Raw genomic sequence first — 25,406 nt, forward strand, 5'->3', positions numbered from 1 at the left:
CGCCCACTCGGTCCGAGAGCACAAAAATCAACTCTAACCCCCTGCTGGATCTCGACTCGAGAAACGCCCACGGATTAACCTTTTCGGATTTCCACAATAAAACATTCGCCGTAGTCTGCATTTCAGAGAAGGATTTCATGCACGGGAATCATCATGGGAATTTTCCCAGAACTATTTGAGAAGAGGCCAACACAAGAAGACATTAAAGATGCATTAATGTCACAGTTACTGGTCTGTTTGATTACATGAAGCAGAGCAAATACATTCAAAGTCAGTCTTAATCAGCTGCTGAACAGATAAAAGTGTAGGGTTGTGCTCAAGTGTTCATAAATTCCCACACTTTTTAATTTGATAGTAACAAAGTAACATTTATGGCCAAATTTACCTTGGGAGCCCGGGGGGAAATGTGTTTTGTTATTCTCCTATTGATTTTCCAATATTCAAAATATTTTGAAATTTTCAGTTAGTTTGAGGCAATTTGATTTAACACAACTTCATTTAGGAAAATGATCCACATGAGCACAAGCATATACACTAAAATAAAGTCTTAAAACTAGATTTTTATGCCGGACCCTATAAAAGACAGGGCCTAATATAGGAGGACCTACTTTAATTGATACTGTCTTCCCAGTAAGTAGTTCCAACCCCTAAACAAGTTTGCAATTTATCAAATTACATAAAACGAAACATAGTGAAACATCACTTTACATGGGATAAATATGGGGCATGTGTGAATGTGTGTAAACTGTGTGAATGTGTGTAAATGTTTATCAAATGAGCAGATGGCACCTTGTGTGGCAGCATTTTATGAGCTCCTAATCATATGTCCTATGTAAAATCTTACTAACTACAGCTATCAAATACATATTGTGGAATACAAAGTGTAATGAATATATTTTTTATGTTAAGTATAAAGTGGTATGAAATAGAAATACTCAAGAAAATAGCCTACCTATATGTACAGTAAAACACTTGCGCAAATGAGTGTGAATTGAGTGTTTAATTTCACCACTGGTTTCCTCCAGAACTTGTTAAATAAAAGTACGGCTTAAAGTGGCAAGCTGTACGATTTTTGTCCTGGTTAATTTAGAATTTCTACTTGAGCAAAAACAAGAAAATTGTGCTGAAAATTTTGCAGTCAATATTTCTATTTATATGGTCTGGAGTCTTGTTGTTGATAGGCCTACATCAGCTTCTAAGTTTGCAAAATTGTGTGCATAGTTAAATCTTTTGTGCGTACAATGAAAAAAAAAATGCATTTTTACCCGGGAGATGTCAACCAGACAACCAGATCATAATACTGCAAATTTATAAATATCGCAATACTTTCATCAATGGCCCACAGGCTTAATCATCATTGTTTTACCTCCTTTTGTGATAGATAGTGACTTAATTTATTCTCTTATTAGACTCTTATTTAAGTAAAAATCTTAGAGATTACAGCTATAAGTAACCCCATGGGGAAAATTAGATCACAGGTTAAATGTGACTGCAACTGACAAATTTGGGGAGCAATTAATTTGGTACAGTGGTTTTATATTAAAGATCTTAATCAAGACATTTCATTAAATGAAGCACATAAACGTTTCTTTTTGTTTCCAGGGTAATTTACAGCGCTCAGTGTGTGTGTGTGTGTGTGTGTGTGTGTGTGTGCGTGCGTGCGTGCGTGCGCGTGTGTGTGTGTGCGTGTAATTTTTTGGTCACCCACAGCGGGAACAAGGGGGGCGGAGTTCCAATTAAAAATCCAGACTGTGATTGGCTGAGAGCTAAGGCGCACGTGCTCCTGCTCTACTGCTGCTGCCTGGGAGTTTACAGCCGCACAACAAGCTCGAGCCACAGAAGCAACAACGTCCAATACGCCGCTGTCCTCCTGTCGTCCCTTTAACTAGCTAGTTAACTAACGAACTGCAGTTAACCTAATCAACGACTGACAACAACTCAGCCATGAAGGAGCACACAAATTTCGTACTTTGGCTGCAACTTTTAACAGCTTGCCTGGTGTTTGGAGTGAACGGTAAGTTGCCTCTTTTGTTTTTGTTTACAGTTCAAACCGCCGCAGTTAACGTCCGTCGCTGTTGAGGGGTTGCTGTTGCAGTTAAGTTGTAGTCAGGTTATAGTAGCTATTTCTCTGTGTTTTTCTCTCTTTTAAACTTAGTTGGAAATGCAGTAGCGTGGTTCACTTGCTGTTTTTGTTTTATCCGCTTTAGTATGTGTTTGGTATTAAATCTCAGCCTGGCACCGTCAATTCGTCACCAAAGTAAGAGAGCATTTCTGCACGTTCAAGCGAATCAGTTGGAATCGATATTATCTGTAGGTTTTGTAACATTAGGACAGACACTCTTGTTATGTCTGAATGTATGTAACAGAAATGATACCTAAGGCCAATTTTTGCGCAGTGCCCCTTTTAAGGAACATGACACACATAGGCTGGCTATTATACATGCCCAGTGTTAACCTCATGCCAGTGGCAGTTGGCTTTGTTTGCATTTCCATGCATCAAACAGATTTAGGGCAATGGACAATGGACACAAATGGCCTGATTCTCCTGCCTTAATTTTCTGCTCACAGACCATGGAGAAGGCACATGTTTTCTTGGTGTGATGATGTATTTTCCAAATGTAAAAATGTTCCTGTTCCATTTTGAGTTTTTATTTATTTATTTATTTTTTTTTGCACATTGACAAAAAGCAGAAGGAATTCATGACTTGGGTTGGTGCTGTGTAAAAGACAGATTGTGTGTATTTCTTGTCTGATAGACATGGGACTTTTGAGTAGAGAAACAGTCAACATTTAATGGATCATGGATCAATGTTTACAACTTCAAGTCTGGGATCTTTTCAAGGAGATCTAACAAGGAAATTTAGCTTATGACTGGCTCAAACTCATTTTATTGTAATCTGAATGCAGCATTATATCTGCTTATGAAATCTTTTTCACAATTGGGTTTTTTATTTCAAATCCCACAGTATCAAAAAAAAAAAAAACAGCCAGTATGAAGATCAGAAAATAAGTGAATTGCCTCTGCATATGAAAAGACAGAAGCTGAAAAACGAAAGACAATTGTCACAAATAAATGGCAACAAAATAAAAAAGTTTTTAACATTTTGTTTAACATAGAAAACCTAGCCCTTGTTAACACCCTATACAGTATAATACACATTTTGCATTTCATATAAGTTTGGTGCACTTGTTTTCAAATGCTTGTGTAGATCCACTATGTTGACAAACACTGCAGCTCTGCAGATGCAAACATCTGACTTTGTAAGGGAAAAATAGAGTTGTTCAAAGAAACGCAGGTACTTAACTTGGAACCAAACATAACCGATATTTTTTTTTAAACAGATACCCCAAAAAATGTCCTGCCTGTATATCCATTCCTTGTCCTGCAACGTCCTTATATAGACTTTCGTGACAAGAGAGGCTGTTAAATTTCCCAGGTGCATCACTTACATAAATGCTTAACACACTTCTCTTAAACTTTTAGTTTGAATTGAAATTGAAACTGTATGCAGCCTGAAGAGAAGCGCACACATCCCAACATGTTTGTTCCTCGAGGCTCAGGGACGGGACAGCCGTGGAGAATAGGTGTGGTTGCACTGGCCACAACGTTGAGTCACTTTTCTGGATGCAGCCGCCAACACAGGCATGCAAGTGAACTTCCACCCACAACAGCACTTAACAAGAGCTTTCCACACTGTCAGGGAGTTGGGGGAGACGGGACTTGTTGCTGCTGTGTCATGCAAAATGTTTACTGGGCAGAATAAGAGCTGAGCTCCCCCCCCCCCATGTTTACCTGATTGTTTAGGCTCAATTCAGCAGGTTATAGCTTACTTGTCCGGTCTGTTTGCTGCTAAGGGGAGAGAAGTGGAAAATGGTGTTCTGTGTCGTGGCTGAGGCAGTCTTTTCTCACAAGGAGAACACTTAGGGCAACTGAGTGAACAAGGGCTAAATATAGCCAGACGCTGGGCCAATAGCGTGCCCTGAGTAAGTGTATATGTATAATTTGTGGATAAAGACAGGTGCATAATATGAATCATTTTCAGTTGAAATTGGTGCAAATGTACTTGTGTGTGTAATATAGGGTTTAATTGCCCATATATTGGACTTAATTAACGTGATGGATGTTCCCTCTCCACTAAAATAGTCAAATCATACAGTGACTTTTATTTAGGGTCATGTTTGTTGTTTATTAATTTAGAAGGGACAATGCACATTAATTAACATGAGCACTTGAGTCCAACATGTAGCTGTGTCAGCTTTAGCCATACAGGCTAATTTTCACCTCCAGTTGACTGGACTGACTGTGATGAAGGGATTATATAAATTCTTATTGCCCCTTTCTTCTGCATATGGTATTTCTTCTGACTAATCGGGTCTCCTTAATTACTGAATGGTTTCTGTAGCTCACTCTGAATTCAAAGAATCATTATTATGGGTTTCAATAAAAATTTTCAATTAATTGTTTCAGTTATTTCAAAAGTGAAAAGGCCAAGTTTATCCCAGGTTCTAAAATGTGAGGATTTGATGCTTTCCTTTGTCTTGTCGGTATAACAATTAAATAAGTTGGAGTTTTAGACTGTTGGGTGGACACTTGACATTTATACATAGCATGACATTTGAATAAATAATTTGTATTAAATCAAAACAATCAGTTCATCATTAAAATAATCAGTGGATTAATTGATAATGAAAATGGTTAGAGGCAGCCCAGCCCAGTGTTCTTGTGTCAGTAAGTTTGTGAATGTGTGTGTAATATGAGTGTTTGTGTAGCTTTTTACCATCTGCCCATATTAGGTCTTCCCTTCAGGCTGCTGTCTTCTTCAGCACTGATGACTTTATCATTTCTTTTCCCACCAATTCCCCCAGGACAGGAACGGCTCTTTTTCTTCCATTTGAATTTTGAATAGCTTCCTTAATCAATGTTTCATTGCAATATGGAGTCTTCTAATTTGGGCCACTTTAATAGTGTCTGTTGGCCCACTTTCCAATCTGCCATGATAAATATTTTACACGCGGTCATGTGAGCTTAAATATTGAGCCAACGACAAAGTGAGAGCTACTTGAATCCAAGAGCCAGAAATGTTCACACAAAATCTTTGTGTTCATATGATCAGAGAAACTCACTGAACAACTCCATTCAGTTAAAGACGGTCGTTGTGACACTACTCCAGGCTCTATTTCAGTTACTTCCGAGAGAAAAGCTTGTTGTTTGGTTGACGGCTCGTGACGCCTGTGTGTATTTTTAGTGACTGGCCCCTGTTTTTTTTTATTATTTTTTTGAAGCAGTAGCAGATGGCTGTGTTGCTTTGGAGTAGCACTTACAGCTTACAGAAAGCTCACCTGCAGCTGGAGTCCTGCTGAAAAGCCTCGGGTAATTTAAGGACTCGGGCAGCCCTGGCCTCGATAAATCCACTTCCTGTTACACGTGTGCAGGTTCCCCTCTCCTTATGTCGCGAGCACTCAGTAGCTTGGCAGATGAGCACTCTACAGGTCTCAATCCTTATTATGCTTCCGCACATCCTTAACAGTTTTAACAAGGGCTGGACATGTGAGTGTGACGCAGGCCTCTCCTTTTCTTTCTGGAACACTGAGTTCCCACACTTGCCTGCCAGCCTATACACTCCAGCATGCTAGTGTGTGCGTGACAGAGCAGAGGGCAGAGCCTTTACTGTTTTCAGGCCTCAGGACACATCAGATATGAGCACTGACGTAACCACAGACACACACATACATACACACGTACACATGCATTTATCAGCGTCTGCATAACCACCAGGTAGGCTATATACGTAGACCAGATGACTGTACCTTGACCTTGTGCTTTTGACTTGTGCTTTTGACATTCCTTTAAAGCCGTCTTAAACTCTCTTGGCGCATTATTTTTTGTATGCTACTGATACTATTCCTTGTCATCTTTGATAACTCAACTCAAAAGTAATTCAGACGAAAGAGATTTTAGCCCATGGCGGTGCACTGTGTAATGAGGTAAATGGCAAAAAAACACTGCAACCCCCAGAAATGATTTTGTTTAACATCAAACTGATCAAGGCTAGCCTACTCACTTATTTCAAGCCAATTTTTATCCAAGTTCTATTTTATCACCGTAATCAGTCACTGTTTCTCTAATATAGGCTGCAGTAACGGTCCTCAAAGAGTCCATCCCCACCCTTTTGTCCTGAAATGACATGAGTCATGGCGCAGAGCTCTTGAATGACTTCCTGAAGACGTTTTTACCAAACAGTCCTTTACTCTTTTGTTGTGATGTCTGCTTAGCCCTATAAAAGGGTTATGTTTCCTTGTTGTCTATTCACCTGATATGGTCAGAGGGCCAATGTGTTGACTTAGCCCTCTGGTTGATCCTTTCAGTAGCAGCCGATTAACTTGTAGTAACTCCTTCTTCTGTGAAGCTCCTACAGGAAACATGTGCACTATGTTTTTTTGTGCTGCTGCTCATTTGTTTCCCAGAAGTAAACACAAGGCATGCCATGGTCACTCATGCCAGACCCAGCCCCCTGAAGCAAAACGCTGGCACTCGCTGTAGTCATTCTACGAGGCTGATACTGAGAGCTTTTTTAGCCAAGTTGCACAGAGGCAAAAATAGTTCAACCCATAAGGTTAATACAAGCTCGCTTTATTGGCTGTATGCAAGTAGTTAACAGATGCTAACAACAAAATACCCAACTTTAGTGTAATAACTTACTTCCTTTTAGGATTATTTAGTATCTTTTTGATTTGTTAAACAAATATTGCTACATGCGCTGATGTCCAACCCCAGCTGTGTCCTTATAGCTGAGGCTCAAGCTTTTGCAGGATCACATACACCTTCTTTTTAGCGGTTCTCATTGGGGGACTGATTTATTATGTTATTCTGGCTCTAACTGCTCTGTGCTTTTTTGTCTGGTATTTAAACCTCATTCTTGGGCTGAGGCATCATGGGAAAGGCACAGACCATGACTCATAAGGAGTGAGAAAAGCACAATGCCCTTTGGAAATGGCTTCTCCTGCCAAACATAACTCCACATACCTTTCTAATCTGTCACTGTGGTGAGGACAAAGTGGGGCACCATGTTGTGTACTGCACTGCTGTCATTTTCACGAATGTATTAAATGTTTTTTACAGCATTATTAAATGCTGCAAAATAGATGTGTTTATGTTGTCAGATGATTCATCGCTTTCTTTGTTAGTTATTGCATTTCATATATTGGTGTATTTACATCATGAAAACAACTGATATATTCTTCAAACAGGTTTACAGGTCCACACCCTCATATACTGTACTAAAATATCAAGCATTAACATGCTAGGTTTCTATCGTGGTTCTTGTAATAAAGGAGTCACTACTTCAGCAACAACCTTCTTCAGGCACATGTGGCCTGAAGTGGGTTACTATAGACTGGACAAACAGTTGTGTGCCAATACTTGATGTATTTTTGGATAACTGATTAATTACCTTTTTAATAGGTGGCTGCAGCAGCTTAAAGGATAGATTTGCTCAAATAACACAAGTCTTTCACATTAACAGCTTGTAGTATCTGGCCATGCAGATACTTTGGGTTTTCTTCGTCCATAGGTTATTAGATATACATCTGTGAGATTTCTGTTTCCTCTAAAACACAGTTGAGGTGATCACAGCATTTAAAAGTGGAATTTGAAAAATGTAACCTCAACATTTCTGTTTCTGTCAACAGTTTTCATCTGGACAATATCTTGAGTAGGAAGCAGTTCCTGAAAACTGTTGACAAAAACAGAGACACGCTGACTCTGGAGAGAGATGTCACTGTTGAATTTTGAAAATGTAACTTTTCAATGCAGGGAGCACCACAAAATGAAATTCCATTCACCTGCACTGTATTGTGGTGGAGGCAGAAATATCAGAGAGGAAGAGCTCAACAAAACATAAAACCAAAATTCTCTGCAAGGCTAGATATCACTAGGAAATGTATTCTTTTTGGTATCCTTTAAACTGTGGTGTGTATGTCAGTTTGAATAGTTGAAATAAAAGCCTTTGTTCTGCACTGGTTTCTCAATAAACTAAACTGAAACTACAGCCACAATTTCTCTTGAAATATAAACTCCTGCTTATCTGAATCGGTATTCCTCTGTCTGCTGAAGATAATGGGAAATAACAAGTCTCTGGTTTCCTCTGAAACAGCAGTGGAGTTTACAGTTGATGCGCGGTGGAAACCACAGAACTGCATTCTGTCTTTAGTTGGTTGAATTCAAGTTTATTTTGTTTTTTGTTTTTTGTATTTGAGCATGTCGTGACCTAATGTGCAATGCAAAACATGTTGAAATCCCATCGTTTTTCAAATATGGTATGAATAGGGGGAAAGAAATAAACACCCTTTTCTTCATTCCCTTGTAATTTTATGGACGTGGTTTTTACAGACAGTGGCATCACTGGGGATTTTGAAGGAGGCTCTGGTGGTTTGACCACTGTCTCTTGGCTGACCACCTTGAATAATACATCACTAATTTCATTTCCTCAGAAAGCATCCAGGCTAAAATACCCTTCAGACCACAAGCAACGATTACAGAGACACTTAAATGAAGTGGGGTGTCTCTCTTATTTCCTATTTCTTGATTGTATTAACTTCATAAGTCGGCAGTCAAGTCTTCTCAGGTCATTTATTCACCATTGTTATTTCTCCGCTTTTAAGAGGGTTTCCTGAAGTGAGCTATCTGCCAGTGTAGGAAGGGAGGCTGTGTTCCTTCCAAAGATAAACAGGCAGCAGCTTTTGGATAACTATGTGGTGGCGGTGCCAGCCAAGCCTGTTGTCAAACAGTCCCACGAGATGTGAAAGCACTTGAAGGCCATGACACTGGATACAGCACTGATAACACTGGACATCCATGGGAAGTGCACTTCAGTGGATAAACAGCCACACAGGATGTTGGCAAAGTGGATCCCTTTCATTTGTCATTCTCCCTTCTCTCTCAGTGAACATGGCACAAATCTACCCCACATCTCCTTGATTGCTGATGGATAATGTATCTAGAGAGTCCAGATTTTGTACATCAGGAGATTAAAATAAAACTGCTAAGTGCAATCTACAAACTAGTATGTTCATTTGTAATATAGTTAATTTTTTCTAGTTAGTCTTTTCACAATGTTTCACTGTTGGCACTAAATAAGCTTCTCAGAGTGCTCTCATCCTTGAGCGTTTTAAAAACAGGAAAGGATGTGTGTGAGTGTGTGTATTTGGGGGTTAGAAAGATGGAGAGGACACAGCGATGCACAGAATGTTACAAGTCAAAATGCCATTTTCAGCCATGGCCTTGTGGCCTCTGTGAATTATACTGTCAGCAAAATAAAACGCCTCTTTTTTGTAGAAGTCTAAAAATATATATATTTATCTACTCCCATGTGTCTACTTAGTTTGAAATGGAAAGAAGTACGCTGCTGAAACACAAAACGGGGTCAGAGCTCCTTTTTAGCCTCTATGGCAGACACTGTGGTACTTAAACCACCAATTTCACACTTGGGCCACCCAACCTCAATTTCCTTAACAATTATCTGAATGATAAATGTTAACTTGGAAACGCCTTCCTTGTGTTCATGGCTGTAAAAGGCTCCCGGTTATTCACCTCCTCCATATTCTACATGCCAAAACAGGATGTCATTACAACTTTGACTTCCAAAATGCTATGTGCTGTATCTATATTGAGAAAAATGTAATTACTTGTTTTTTTTGTTCTATATGTTGTGTGTATACTAGATGCCAAAATTTAATTTCAGTGTAATCTTGTTAGGAACTAGGCTGCCTCACTCATGTATCATAGGCTACTGAATTTCCAGTGGTTGCCATTAATTATTTTGTAAGCAATGTCATAGTTTCCGAAGGGCAGAAATCTCCTTTTGGATTAAAACTCTTTTACTGTAAATCATAGCTCATTTGGTCTACATGCTTTTGAAAACCACTACACGCCTCTTGATTCTTTTTTTTTTTTTTTTTTTCGATTCCCCTCGTGCCCAGAGATCTGCTGGATTGTCAGGTTCAGGCCAGGCAGCAGTGATGCTGGTGGAAGCATCCAGTGTTTGTCTTGTTTTTACAGTGTCATGATGGCTTACTCAGCTGTTCAGACCATCACTTCCAACCTGCAGCAGCCGGGTTATTCTTTATTCAGCAGCCCAACTAGAGAATAGAGTGGAAAATGTAATAATGGAAGAATGCAGGATTATCTGATGCTCTCTCAGAACACATTTAACTCTTTCTTATTGGAAACTTAAACTGGTATGAATATAAACAGTTTTTTTTTTCTTCTTCTTTAGTTCAGTTTTGATTTATGAGTAGCCATAACAATTACTCACTCTGTAAACCTAACAAACATCAGTCATGAGTCTTTAAGCCGAAGTCCTACGCCCAACAGCTGTCTTTGATTTCGGTAGGGACAATATGATTATGGGTGAGGAGGACACAATAATACTTTCTGTGTTTGTGAGGTTTGTGCGGTTTTGTGAATCGAAAACAAGCATTATTTTCTACAAGATTAATTTCTTTTAATTTGACGCAATATAACTTTCGTTCTATATTTTTTTGTTTTCGTTAATTCCGTTTTATGTTTTGTCTCTCCAGGTGATTACTGTGAGGTGAATGTGTGCACTAATGGTGGAACCTGTGTGACCGGGTCAGGAGCTCCCTTCATCTGTATCTGCCCTGATGGTTTCTCTGGAGAAACCTGCAATGAGACTGAGACTGGTAAGTGATGCCTCTGAGGTCGAAATTACAGGGGTTTTTTTTGCGGTTAGACAATGACAATATACACAATGAAATTCCTTATTTGTGCTGAGTATGATCTGGTTAGAAAATGTGTAACTTATAGCAGCTCTAAAGCTAAATAGTCATTTATTTTAAATGAGAGCAGACCTAAAAGATTATTTCATTTTCTAAACTGTACATAGATCAACCCCATCCTTTACCTGATTCCATTTCCTACACACAACCTATGTTAAACTTGACTCTCTTTCCTCTTCTGTATCTTTCTCCATATCCAAAAGGGCCCTGCAACCCCAACCCATGCAAAAATGATGCCATCTGCGAGGTGACAGGCCACTCCCGCCGCGGTGACGTCTTCAGCGAGTACGTCTGCAAGTGCCAGCAAGGCTTCGACGGAGTCCACTGCCAGAACAGTAAGTCTGGGCTCCCTCTTGAATCGTTTTATCAGGATTATATTAATAGCTATGAATGTTTTCTGTAGAGTTGTGTAATAAATGTGAGATCAGGGGTAACTGTAATTCTGACGCGACTGAATATCAGTTCCACTTTGTCATATTTGGATATTTATATCATGATCCATGGGAAGTTGTTCTGTTTTTTTTTATGTGTAAGTATTTTTGTTGTGGCCAGAATAAAAGTTTTCAGTGTATTTTAATTTTGGTAGGCCAGGTCATAAGGCACCACTGTGTTGTAATAAATAGATGGAAAGGCTGACTATGAAGGATGAGAAAAAAAATCTCATAACAGCAAAATGTCAAGCTCAGTGGGCATATCTCAGATGCCATCTTATATCAACAAAACCTTTCTTGGGGCTATATTCTTCTTCCTAAAAGTGTAATTTAGCTTGTTAGTGGAGCTATTTAACATTATCATTTTTATTTTGTAGCAATTATTAATCTTAATCATTAGCCTTGATCATTCTAGTCGCTGCAGTACATCCTTACTACTTTGAGCTACAGCTGCACACCACATTAAAGGTCTCAGTGATGCAGATATGCTAGTATCCCTCTTTGACAGGTTTACATTCCTATACAATTAATTGGCAAGTCTAATGAGGTCCCTTTTAATCTGTCTAACCCAACACACTTACATGGAGACAGCTGCTGTGAGTGGTGGCCACCAGACAGACAGCTGTCGTCCTTATGGGAGCTTGATTTACATGTCACTCAGACCAGGTTGGTTCACTCAGGGTCAGCCTGAGAGAGAGAAGCAACGGTGGGAACATGTGCTGCGCTCCTCCAACTGCCTCCAGCCGTGCACACAAGACAGATGGCTACTGTTTGTTCAAGAAGGCGGCAGAATAACAGTGGCCAAGTGTGCCCGAACAAGTGATTTAGCAGGAATGAAGTGGGACTTTTAGGAAAAGTCTAACTGCATTTTTTGTTTGATCATGTATGCCTTTTTATTCTAGGTGTCCAAGGGGCAGATTTAAGTTCAAGAAAAGGTAACCAAGTGTGTGTGTGTGTTCCTTCTTGGATCCAGGTGCTCTCTGTTCTCTTGGCTGCATGCGGAGGCACACACACAAACTGCACATACAGCACACAGTCACAGACATAGAAGCTGCTGAGTTCAGCACTATCTGAGAGATGATAGTGCTATCTCCTTGTTTATGATTCAAGGCTAGCCTTTAAACCGGCAGTAAGATCATGTTAGCCTTAGATACACAGCCTTTTTTATCAGTTAACCCACACAGACAGGAAGACTGCCTTTTACACAAAAAGATGTTGTTCAAATCCCTCATGCCTCATCAGTTTAACTATACTATTTGCCTTCTGAACCAGTTAAGTTGTTTCCAAGTTACCATCTATTTTAATCTATGATTCTCCAGCCCATATTTATGCAAACATTATAATTTGTTTGTGTTTTCTTTTACTGAGTCAACAAGTCCAACTAGTGTTAGCTTAGCTGCCAGAATTAGAGCCCTCTTCAAAGTAGGCATTTACACTAATTAGATAATGCCTCAAGGATAATGATGAGGGGAAATTATTTGACAGTGTTTTGTTTTATTAACCCCCCCGAGGATTACTGGGTCAGGGAGGTGCCCCTCAATGCACAGCTACTGATGACTGTGTTGTGACAGTTTAAGTGCTCTCTAATTTGTGTGTGTGGCCAAGGAATGAGGCTCATGGCGGCCACTTCCTATGGTTTGTGTGAAATGTCACTACAATCTTCTCACTGTAATCAGAAAACAGCCAAATAGACCATGACAAGGAGGTGTTGTAAAACTGGAGCCGGATGTAGAAGAATATATTGTTTTCACACAAACCACTGCATCTTAAAAACTACAAACAGAAAACTAGAACTGCAAGCAGTTAAGACGGGGTCCAAGCCACCGATGCCAGTCGCCCCCGACGCCCTGGGGAGCGCGCGAAAGCGGAACCCAAAGCCTTACGGTGGGGAGGTAAACGTCAGTAAATATCGAGAGGTGTGAACCCGCAGGTCTGCGGTACATTGCCGTTGCAAATGTACCGGTTTAACAGTCTTACCACCATGCATATACAGACTACCTTCACCAATACAAAAACGCCCTAAACACTGCCCGGTCCTACTACTACTCACAGCTCATACACTCTGGCTCCAACAACCCCAAGACTCTCTTCTCTACAATAAACAAACTTCTTAACCCCCTGACAACATTTCTACAACCTTCACAGTGGACAAATGCAACTCTTTTCTCTCATTTTTTCAATCCAAAATCAACACCTTTTTACAACAACTTGACCATCTCCCCTGCTTCTTCAAACACCCACACCTGCCTCCCCCCCCCCCTCCACCCTCTCAGTCACTCTCATTTCTCTCTGCTGTCCCCTGTGGTGCTTTCACATTTCACCACAGGTATGAACAGCTGATCCCATCCCATCAGCTTTCATTACGACCGGTCTACCATCCATTGCCCCGCTCATCACCGCAATAAAAGCTAAGCCAATCTCCTGTCGTAATCAGTTTTCGTATGTTTTACGTTTATGTATTAGGAGTCAAATAGTGAAAAAATAAACATTGTACCTTTTTATACAGTGGTCAAAATATCAAAATTTTGAAAACGCTTTTGTCCTCATGACATTCACTTATGCTAATACTCAAAATAATAATGTCCTATTTATTGATATCACACACACAACAATGACACACAAGCATGTGTTGTTCTGTATATTTGGAGTTATCCAGTGCAAAAATAAACATTGAACATTATAACGCATATAAAGGACAAACCATTTACATTTCTTACATACAGTGTATCAGTATTTGATGTAACTGTATGGATTAATTGCACAAGTACCCGAAAAATGCTGGACTTCTAGGCTGGATGCAAAACCTTCTGTAAGGGCTAGGAAGCCAATAAAATCATCAGCGGAAAGGGGCAACTGTTAGCTTTTAGCTCCAAAAGATTTTGTTTCTACTAGTTATAGTTATAAATGTATGAATCAGAAGTTCCGTTTGTGCGTTGTATATGATGCGCTCGACCTCAGAAGGGGTCAAAAGGCCCAAACTGGTCTATGTTGACTATAGCGCCCCCTAATGGCCGATCATTACCAAATTTGGTACAGAGCCATAGAACGCCATGCCGAACAAGCATCTTGCATTACATCTTTCATCTAGCATTTACTGTGGCAGAGAGATTGCAATTGCAAATTTCCCATTTAAATGCATTGAGTTATTGGCCAAAATAAATAAACATTGATTATAGCGCCCCCTTATGGACGATCTTTGCCAGATTTGGTACAGCGCATCGTAGTGAGATGTTGAACAAATATTTTAAGTTCTTTGCTGATAAAATGTAATTTGGCTGAGATATGATATGTGTCGTAGCTAGCTAGGGAAATTAGTTTGGTCGTCGTGCATGCGCATACTTTAACGTAGCAAAATTCTTTGAATAACTTTTGGTCAGGGCCATCTGGAGATGCTATGTACCAGGTTTCGTGCAGATCGGTCGCACGGCCTAGGACGAGTTCGAAAAAGTTGGTATTGCGCGATATTGCGAAAACAGTTTTCAGCAGAAATAGGCGGGGCCTATATCATGGCCTATATCAGGTTTTCTAATGTGGGAGTTATAGGAAAAAACACATTTGACATAATTATAGCATGTGTAATTTTTGGTAAGTGAGGTCAAGTTCCCATTATACATTTAAAATTATTCACTTTAGTGTAAGTGGTGAATCCAAATGTGGGTCCCATAGGCCATGCCCACTTTGACTAATCAGTATCCCACTGTAGGGGTGGCCTCAGGAGTGTCTCTAGATGGTTCCATCCAAATTTCGTAAAAATCGGATGAGCTGTTCATGATATATAAACTTTTTGTACTTGTAGTGCCCCCTAGTGGCCAATTTTCGTAAAACGTGTGGGGCACCTCCAGAGGGTCATATCAAAAAATAATCTAAAGGTTCACGTTGATAGCATTTATTTTGTCCGAGATATGGCAAAGTTAGTGTTTTCATAGGTAGCTACACAAATTTGTTTGTCCGTAATATGCACAATTTTTAAGACTTTTAATAACTTTTTGTCAGGTCGGTCTGGAGATGCTAGGTGCCAAGTTTCGTGCAGATTGGTCGCACGGTCTAGGAGGAGATCGAAAAAAATATGTTTTTGATAGGTGTGGCCTATATCACGTGATTCAGTTCGATCCAGCGAACGGGTGGATATATGGGTTTTGAATGTCCGGTGTATATTATGTTATAGGGCCAAATGCGGTTTTTCTGCTATAGCGCCACTTAGTGGTGGAAGTGTTGTTGAGCCTGAGGTCCTTTGGAGTTTTGGCAAACCCCCACCATGTACGGTTTAGGCCAGGGGTCACCAACACGGTGCCCGCGGGCACCAGGTAGCCCCCAAGGACCACATGAGTAGCCCTCAGGCCTGTTCTAATAATGAAAATTGAATATTGATATTATCGGTTTCCCACCTTGTTATGTCATTCTTGATAATTATTGTGAGAAATCATTAACAAACTCACAAATTTGTTATTTCAGAAGAGTGTATCAAACTGGTAGCCCTTCGTATGACTCAATACCCATAAAGTAGCTCTCAGTTTAAAAAAGGTTGGTGACCCCTGGTTTAGGCTGTAGTCAGAGTTTTAGGCGGAGAAGAAAAATAATCCTTAGAAAAACAATAGGGTTCCACAGCCCAGCTGTGCGAACGGCGGGGCTTTGCTACCACCGGTTCTTCCAGACTCTGGCTTGGACCCCTAATAAAAACATCAGTAAAGAATTGTAAGATAGACTAGTCAATACTATAAGTTATGGAAAAGAAGTTAACAACGAAGAACAAATGTTTTTTTTTTCAATATGTAGTTCAAATGTATTTCATTGCTGAATAAATCACTCCTGAAATTCCTCTGAGAAATAGATCAAGGGAGCAAGAAAATCTCTACTGGAAAAATATTATGATGTGTGCGCTGCACATCCCACATGAACAACCACACACAGCTCATGATCTCATATACAGACTGTTTAGCATACACATACACACATGGTTCTTTTCTTGTGCCAGTCTAGCCAACAGAAAGTGGCGGTCCACGCAGAGCGCTTGCAACGTCAGCGCTGCTACTGTTGCCAGGCGGAAAAGTGAATGTGGAGGCGGAACGGTGAATTAAGTCTGCCCTCCTGACAATGTCACACTCACTACTCAGGTCTGACTGCAGCACTTCTGACTGTCCTGTCAAATTGGCCTAAAAGCCTTTATAGATTGCTGAGAAGGAGTGTGTGTGTGCGTGTATGGGGAGACTCAAGTATGGAGGGAAAGAGGTAGCGAGGGAGCGAGAGCGATGTTAATAGCTGTTCACTTCACTTTGGGCCAAAGCAGATGGATGGAAACGGAGAGGGAAGAAGGAGTCTTTTTCTAGTTACGGCCTCCAAATCCCAGATTGTCATAAGATTAAATCAGTTATTTGCTTCTTGAAAGTCATCAAAGGGGGTGTGTATGAGTGTGCTGCTCTTCCTCTTGTTTTGGGAGAGTTTTCAGCTCCTCTAAGGATGTGGTAGTGTGGGCAGACTGGGCTCAATGGCCCCCTATTGAGTACAGTGTTTGTGTGTGTGTGTGTGTGTTTTTTTTTTGTGTTGTGTGTGTGTGTGTGTGTGTGTGTTTGTGTGTGTTGTGTGTGTGTGTTGGTGTGTGTGTGTTGTGTTTTTTGTGTGTGTGTGTGTGTGTGTGTGTGTGTGTGTGTGTGTGTGTGTGTTAGTGCTATCTGACTGGCATTTCCTGGTTCACTATTGTCTGCATTAAACAAACTAGATTGTCCTGTTAGAATAGAGAATAGAATGGTCTGTTTGTTTGTGTTTTAATTGCCCGAGGTCAGCAGTTCAGAGTGCCCAGGGTGAGATGGATCTTTAGTATGATCTGGGCTTTTTTGACGCAGCGGGAACTGTAAAGATCATCCAGGGAGGGGAGAGGGCAGCCAATGAACTTCTAGGCGATGGTGACGACCCTCAGGAGCACTTTTTCTCTCTGCTGCTGTGCAGCTGGCAAACCACACACCGATGCAGTAGGTTAGATCCCCCAAGCTGCTTACCAGGAATCACAACATGATCTTAAGTAACCGAAGCAACTGTTAGTTACAACAGCAAAAGGGCTGTTATTACAGTTAACCACAGAGGGTGTCCTCATTGATATGTAACTGCTGATATGACTATGGAAACTGAAATCACATGTGTTGAAAAATAGTTAAGTATTGAGCCTTGCCATTAAGTTGGGATTAACAACCAAAACTAGAGTGAAAAAAAACCAATCAAATAACGCCCACCAAGGACTTTTTAAACCACTCATCGTAAATGATAAAGGCCAAGAACTTTTAAACGTATCCAATTTTAACAACACACAAAGGCGTGTAGGAAGCGACAATTTTGAAAAAAGGAAAAACCAACACAAAAAAAAATATGTTTTCTAGTTAGAAATAATCTTGCTGTAGAAAGTAAAAGATTAACAGTAAACCCATTTACCCAGACTCTGCTAAAACTAGCAAACTATTAAATTAAGTTGGTTAATTAAAGATGCAGTAGGTACACTTATAAAACTAACTTTCAGTCATATTTGCTGAAACAGACCCTATGTTGGAGTAGAAATACATGAAGCAGGTAATAAAAAAAAAAAAACCTACACCTACAGCCTGTAGTGTGATTTGCAAAAATCCACAGCTCCCTGTTCATTTTCACCAATCAGGCCCAGGGAGGGTGTCTAACTGCATGTCAATCACTGCTCAGGCACACTCATTCATTCTCCCTCGTGGGGGGAGGGGCTTAGGAGACTGTTTGGGCTTTAGCCGAAGGGGGGGGGACGAGGGACTGAGAAGTTGTTGATGTTCAATTCTTTGGCTGGATCTTCACAACCCTACCTACAGCACCTTTTAATTTCTTAAATCCCTTTTCAATCAAAATAGGTTTCCTGAGCTTTTTTTTTCATCAGCATTCTGGTATTCACTCATATAGTTAAGTACTGCATATTCACATCTGTAACTCTTCTTCCGTTGAACACACAACAGTTGGGGGTTGAGCGACTTGCTTGAGATCCTTCCGAAACTAGAACAACCACATTTGTGTAAATATGTGTAACCATAATGTGGTTTGAATAACTCTAGACGTTCTGCAGGGGGAAATCCAACATTTAAAACTTCCAAGACTTCCTTTTTTATTTAAACCACAAGGACATTAAGTCTTGACTTTGTCAGTTTGATGGCACTTTATTTCTCTGACTAAGATGTTATATATATATATATATATATATATATATATATATATATATATATATATATATATATATATATATTTTTATATATATATATATATATATATATATATATATATATATATATATATATATATATATATATATAAAGAAGTTAATACATGTAAGGACTTACTGTAGCAATTATACATTCTGAGTTAAGGTGAGCTGATCTTACAATAAATACAATAATATTTAGTATATACTGCAGAAATGTAATAATATAGATCTTAAAATGCTTAAGACATTGTAATTCTAAAAACCACAGCTATCATTTACCAGTGCACAGGATCTGATGTCACCATGACTTGATCTGTTCAGAGTGAGAGCTTAGAAACCAAGCTTTAAATAATATACTCTGTAAATATACTTTATGACATCAGAAGTTTTATCTCAGAGCTCTGCATCCCTCCAACAAGAGTGCAAAGATCTGATTCAAAGCTATTCTGGGTGCTACTGTCGCTCCCTGGTGTACTGTAGCCAGTCCACAAAGTGCACAGCAAATTACACATCTAGAAAGCTTTGGGCCTTTTTTTAAATTAATAATGCCATTGTGGTTTTATCTGGTGACTATAATGCCTTTAGAGCTCCCCCCCTTGGTTGGTATACCAACAGTGAAAGCGGTGATCAAAAATATGTAATTTCTTGTTGTCATTGGTTGGAAGAAAAGACTAACTTTTCTTCTCTGCAACATACCCATTGCAAATTCTGTGACTAAAAGTTGTAATGTTAATGTTCATAACAATTATACCATACATAATACAGTATTGGACAGTGCATTTGTGCGGACAAAGGTTTTATTTTCTTAGTTTCACTCCTCACAAAGTTACTGCTCTTTGGCATTGTAGGGAAGTGTTGTTATCAAACCATCACAGATGGTTTACTTTCAAAACTTATTGTAGTTTTGAGTACCTTCTGGGCTGAGGCCTTATTTTAGGCCCAAATCCTGCTGGCTGCAACACAGATCCTGGATCTATCCTTTTCTCAGTATTGGCCCCCCCCACAATTTTAACCATCTCTTTCTGAAAAGCAACATGTTGCCACATTAAGTGGGTGGGTAGGAACATTTTGATTGTTGCAATTTTGACCTCTCCACTTTGTTTGTGGTGGTTTTATGTGAAATGGCTTTCTTTTGCTAAACCGATGTGGTAACTATTTGGCACATCCCCACCTCAGCTGTAATCTCTGCAGTTCATCCAGAGTGATCATGGGTTTGGCTCATCTCTGATCAGTACCTACAGCTGAAAGTTTAGGGCGTTTGCAGTGGATACCCCCACAATTAAATTGACGTACAAAACAACTTCCACACAGACCGGACACTGTTTCTTCCATATTTTCCGCTAACAAGTATTTATACAACACAATAATAAATTAGTTGTAGTCAATTGGATCATTCAGATCCTACTGAACTAATTTGTCACGTAGGTGATTTTTGACCATTTTTGTTTCTTCCAATTGTTCAGTTGTACTCACAATACAAACTTATTAATGAAATTGAAAGGCAAAAGTTCAAGGGGAAATACTGACTGTATATAGCTTTGCTGATCACCACATGTACTGCCAGCTGACCTTGGCCTTGCATTGATCAGGATCATGTTTCAAACAAGCAGCATGAGATTTGTATTGGTTTTTTGCTTCATGCTGAGACGGATATTGACGCTCTGGATATTGTGGTAGTGTGCTTTTTCAGCTATAGGGTTTGTTGGATACAGGCCATGGAGTGGTGGTCTGTCTAGCACGTGCTCTGCCCCCACAAATCTTTATGCAGACAGTGTGCTTATAGTGGATATTGCTAAATATGTAACAGCTGATTAGATGTCAGTATTGTTTTTCTTGGTTGGCATTTTAGAGTAACAAGGTTTTAACCCTGAAGCATCTTTAGAAGTCATTTATTTAATGGTTACAGAGCACCATGAGTGTTCACATTTCAGCCATGTATAGCCCTGGTAATAAAACTATAGGCCTTCGCAGTCATCGTCACTTTTCATCGATTACTGATATAGGTCTCTGGGTTGTAGGTGGGGGCGGGTGTTCTCTGACATGGGAGAGAGAGATCTTGGGGTGTATGCCACAAGGTGAGACATGGAGCATTTTGTCCAGTCAGCCTCTTTGAGTCTGAGGTTAGGAAACTTTAGAAACCTACTCAAATACTACATACTCTTGTATTTGTGCTCCATGCAGCAACTGAATGATGAATCTTTTCATCCATCCTCGTGAAATATCTGTCTGATTTTTTTTTTTTTTTTTTTTATCAAAGAAATGATGTGAACAGGAATAACCTTTTTAACCTTTTGATGTTTTTTTTTTTTAGCTAATGCTGCTAACTGACTTAACGGTATTTGGTTATTAAACATGTCTTAATCCAAAACTGACCTAACTAAATTAGCACTACACATTCTGCTTTTTTTATAGTTTGTAACAGTTTCATTAGATTAAATGTCTTTGATTAAATGATATTGTTAATATGTATGTAATATCTATCTGGATACAGACAGAGGTAGCTGCTACCTTATCTCTTGTTCCAACAAGACAGTAAATTGATCAAAGATCGTATTTACAAAGTGTAGCGAGCTTCATGTTTAAAATATTCAGCTGTCGCTGCTAAAAGGTAATGGGGGTCATGACTGTGGACCTCGTTATCGAGGGTTTGTGGATGCACATTTCAAAATGACTGTATTCCTCCTGTGACTGTGTGAAAATGAATGTTTGGACAAGGAGCTATTTATGGAGAGAGCATGTGGGCAGGGAGATGCTGCCATGTGTGTGTTTGTTGGATAGAAACCTAACATTGGTGCGCCTGGGTTGTTTGCGTGCATTTTCTTCCATAATAACAACCACTGAGGATTAAAGCTTCAGGGACTGACTGAAACCCCCCTTTTTTTGGTGTGCAGTCATCTCTACAACCAGCTAAATTTGTGCCTTGTTCCTTGTGTATGCGGTCAATATAGTGCGTGTTCAAAGCTGGTTTAGTCACACTGACAGTTCTTGTGGGGGAGAGATGAAAAGGAGTTTATTCCCGTTTCATTCTGCTGATTCGTTTTCCTCCTTTCTGACTTATCTAGCACAGACTTTGAGCTGGGCAAATAGTGTTGGTGAGGACGCCATCAAGAGGCAATACAAAGAGTTACAAGGAAATGAAACATACATTGCACTAAAATGGCCCTTAATGATACTCAACTCTTTTAAAGCAGCATGTATCATGATGGTTTTTTGTAAAGCTCATTTTCAAACTCTCCCAGCTAAACACATTTACTTGGGATCTCTTCATTAAATACCCCACATCCTCCTGACCACATGATCTCCTGGTGCAGCTGGTTCGTTGCTGCCAGATATCTTGATCAAGGTTACATGTATTGTCTAATAACAAGAAACAAGCTCCTCTCGCTTAGCCTCTCTACTACAGCTCCAGTCCTGTTGGCATGGCTTCAACTAACCTCAGTGTGAAGCAGATGAAGAAATAGCAATCCCTGTCTCTTAAGCATGACCTGTGATCTTCACTCACACTTCTAGCTAACTGTGATCTGCTTTCAGACTGGCTGATAACGGTTGATCAGTAAGCTGTTTGTGATTATGACTTCAGTAAGCGATGGTGTGATTTATCTCTCTGCAGATGTGAATGACTGTGCCGGCCAGCCATGCCAGAATGGTGGCACCTGCAGGGACCTGGAAGGAGATTTCAAATGCCACTGCCCGTCCCCTTATGTGGGCAAACATTGCCAATTGCGTAAGTGTGACCAGTCAACAGTCAGAAAAATATAAGACAACTTAATTTTACTAGGTATAAATTGTGTGTGTGTTTTTCACAAATTCAATAATTTCACATAATTTCAAGTAAGCTAACAACACATGTACATGCAGGCACACTAAATCCATATGTAATGTTGCTATTATTGCCAGCGTTATATAAATATATTAATTGAAGGAAGAATAATGATATGATTTCGAAGGGTGGCCAGGCTGCGGCATTTTAGGATGATCAATATGCAGCATATAGAGAGCCTGCTAAATGAGAAATCAATACTTTATTCAATTAAGCTGATTCAAAGCTCTGCATCGTAATGACTTTATGGTTTACACAGCGGAGTGAAGGTAAAGCATATGCAGAGATGTGCATAAGATTTTGATTATGTGACCATTTACTCAGACATTTCACTTTCTTATAAGGATCAGTCCTTCTCATAGTACCATTCTTCTCTACAGCCATAGTGTAAACATTTTGTCTAAATTGTATGTTCAGTAGCAGGATTGTATGCCAAATTTGCATTAAGGCCTCAGTGGGAAATCTTATGCTAACGTCAGAATCTGCCCCCCATTCCCTCTTTTCCTCTGCAGGCTGTATTTCTCTGCTCGGCATGGAGGGAGGGGGCATCGCTGAGTCCCAGATCTCAGCTTCATCAGTCCGTTACAGCCTGCTGGGCCTGCAGCGCTGGGGACCTGAGCTCGCCCGCCTTCACAACAAGGGACTGGTTAACGCCTGGAGCGCCGCTGCACATGACAAGAACCCGTGGATAGAGGTGAGACCAGGGTACATAGAAATGTAGATTGTTAAGTGGGTAGATTGCTAGACATGTAGACAGTAACAGTACATACATAGTGCATAGATGGAAATGTTTAGATTTATTCTTAGTCTAGACTCTTAATTTAATTTGTGTTAGATCTACCAGGTTAGAAATAACTGTCCTGACATTAAATAATTAGAACTTGTATATTATGAAAAAATAAAACTTGATTTATTGATACAGTTACAAACATGAGGAGGTTTTTGCTCAGCACTTTTATGTTTTTGTTATTTTTTTGAAACTATTTACCATACCAACATTGCCTGCCTTTATTTTATTTTCTGTATTAAGTTGAACTTTTGGATAGAAGCTTTCATAAAATAGAAACTTAATTTCCTCTTTCAGATCAACATGCAAAGGAAGATGCGCATTACAGGTATCGTGATGCAGGGCGCCAGTCGCATTGGAACCGCCGAGTTCATTAAGGCCTTCAAGGTGGCATCCAGCCTGGATGGCAAGACTTATACCATGTACAGAACAGACGGACAGAGGAAGGACAATGTGAGAAGACGCAACACGGCAATAAACTATAGTCCATAAGTCTGTTTTAAACGGATTTATTGTCCCCTTGGCCATATCAAAAGATCAAACCTCAATACACATAATATGTCACTATGTTTCTTAAAGATATAAAGTAACCACTAGAGGGAGCAGCAATGACAAACAATACAGTACACAGAAAAAACATTTTATTGGAACTTTGCTGTGACACTTTGGCCAACAACACCAGCTGTGAAACAAAGAGAGAAGTTATGTTTTATAAGTTTGCTTGAAAAACAAATTCTTCATGGAGTGCTTTACATCATGTTTTAGTTTAATTGCTATTTGTTTAGAATAAAAAAGAAATCTACTGGTTCAGGAAGGGAGGGAATGTGTTCATGTTGTAAAGTTTGTTTAAAAAAATAAAAACTGTTTAATCACAAAAAAAATACATAAATCCACTTCAAAACTGCCACTAAGTATCATTTATCAGTATCACTCAGTTACAAAAATAACAAATTAACAGCACACTTGACACAGTTTGCTAATGCCTTCTTTCTTTGTAGGTATTTGTTGGAAACGTGGACAACGACAGCACCAAGACCAACCTGTTTGACCCCCCAATCATTGCCCAATACATCCGCATTGTCCCTGTGGTGTGTCGCAAGGCCTGCACTATGCGCATGGAGCTGGTGGGCTGTGAACTCAACGGTAAACTCGCACAGAAAACACACAACATATACATGCTGCGTGGACATCCACTCACTGTTGGTGTTCAGTATACTGATGTTTGTTAGAGACTGAAACACTATTTTCACATCTTAAGTCATTCAAACTCCAGGTGGGAAACTTTGTCATCCAACAGTCTTCTTTTTTCTTTTTTTTTTAAACCAGCATTTGGCTATTGTGTTTCCCCACTAATTATATTCAGCCTCACGCTCAGTGATTGATCATATTTCAAAGGATATTACTCAGAGGATTGCACTACTTAGTAACTTTGAACAAAGATGCACATTTATCAAAACCATATGATCATATTTTACTGTAGAAACACTGGCAAGTGTACTGCACATGGATGCTAATGATTCAGAGATAATATTACTGCAGAGAACACACTGGTCATATTCATCATCTAAGAAATTGTCACTGCAGCAGGCAAATGTAATACTTCTTTTCAGTCTTTTGTATTGCAACAAATTTCTGTTCCTCTTGCTGTTCTTTTATGTAAAGCCAGTGTGGTTCTTCAGAACTTGCCGGCCTCATTACACTGTTGAATATTTGTATCTCTTTATGGTCTCATTCATCAGATCACTGTCTGGTCTTCTTCCATCAGTCCTGCTTCCCAGTTTGTGCATGATTCCAAAATTGCTATATTTGAGGCTTGTTTTGTTTTTGGGTCTACTGTCAGTCTGGCATGAGATCAAAGCCAGCATGCATGAGTTTTGACCCTTTTTAAACACAGAAAAACAAGTCTTCAGTGCTTTCACTTTGATGCAAAATACTCATTATGAATGTTATGTACATTTTCTAAAGGTTTTAGATCCGTACTTTAAACTCAATTAATTACACTTCATTGAGTGAATCACCTTAACTGTAAAATGATGTTATGAAAATTAGAGGATGTTGCACAAGCAGCTTTATGATGCTGGACGGCAACAGTACAGCTGAAGGTTTTGCATGTATCTTTGACCCTGTGCTCATCTGACCTACATGTGCAGCTGTTTCACTAACCCACACTCATAAAGTCTGTTACAGCTTTTATAAATTGTACAATGAGCTTCTACTTTATTTGCATTCTGCTCATCATGTGAAACGATACAGACTTGATACGATACAGAAAGTCAAACTTGTGGAGGATCACTGTATCACTTGATGGTGGTTCACAGATGGGAGCCTGAAGCTGCACATGTATGGCTTCACATTCAGCTCTATGTCCACTGC

General features: G+C 39.6%; 1 protein-coding gene across 1 annotated transcript in view; it reads left to right on the forward strand.

Moving 5' to 3' along the window:
- Window positions 1–1,805: 1,805 nt before the first annotated feature.
- mfge8b (milk fat globule EGF and factor V/VIII domain containing b) overlaps window positions 1,806–25,406 on the forward strand; it is a 29,586-nt gene continuing 5,985 nt past the window's right edge. The window contains exons 1-7 of the mRNA XM_039808271.1: window positions 1,806–2,014; window positions 10,579–10,701; window positions 11,001–11,132; window positions 22,037–22,150; window positions 22,759–22,940; window positions 23,331–23,486; window positions 24,032–24,176. Of these exons, the coding sequence (XP_039664205.1) occupies window positions 1,945–2,014; window positions 10,579–10,701; window positions 11,001–11,132; window positions 22,037–22,150; window positions 22,759–22,940; window positions 23,331–23,486; window positions 24,032–24,176 (922 nt within the window). The 5' untranslated portion in view covers window positions 1,806–1,944. The remainder of the gene's footprint in view (window positions 2,015–10,578; window positions 10,702–11,000; window positions 11,133–22,036; window positions 22,151–22,758; window positions 22,941–23,330; window positions 23,487–24,031; window positions 24,177–25,406) is intronic.

Source organism: Perca fluviatilis, chromosome 8 (assembly GCF_010015445.1).
Source record: "Perca fluviatilis chromosome 8, GENO_Pfluv_1.0, whole genome shotgun sequence".
Classification (NCBI taxonomy): Eukaryota; Metazoa; Chordata; class Actinopteri; order Perciformes; family Percidae; genus Perca; species Perca fluviatilis.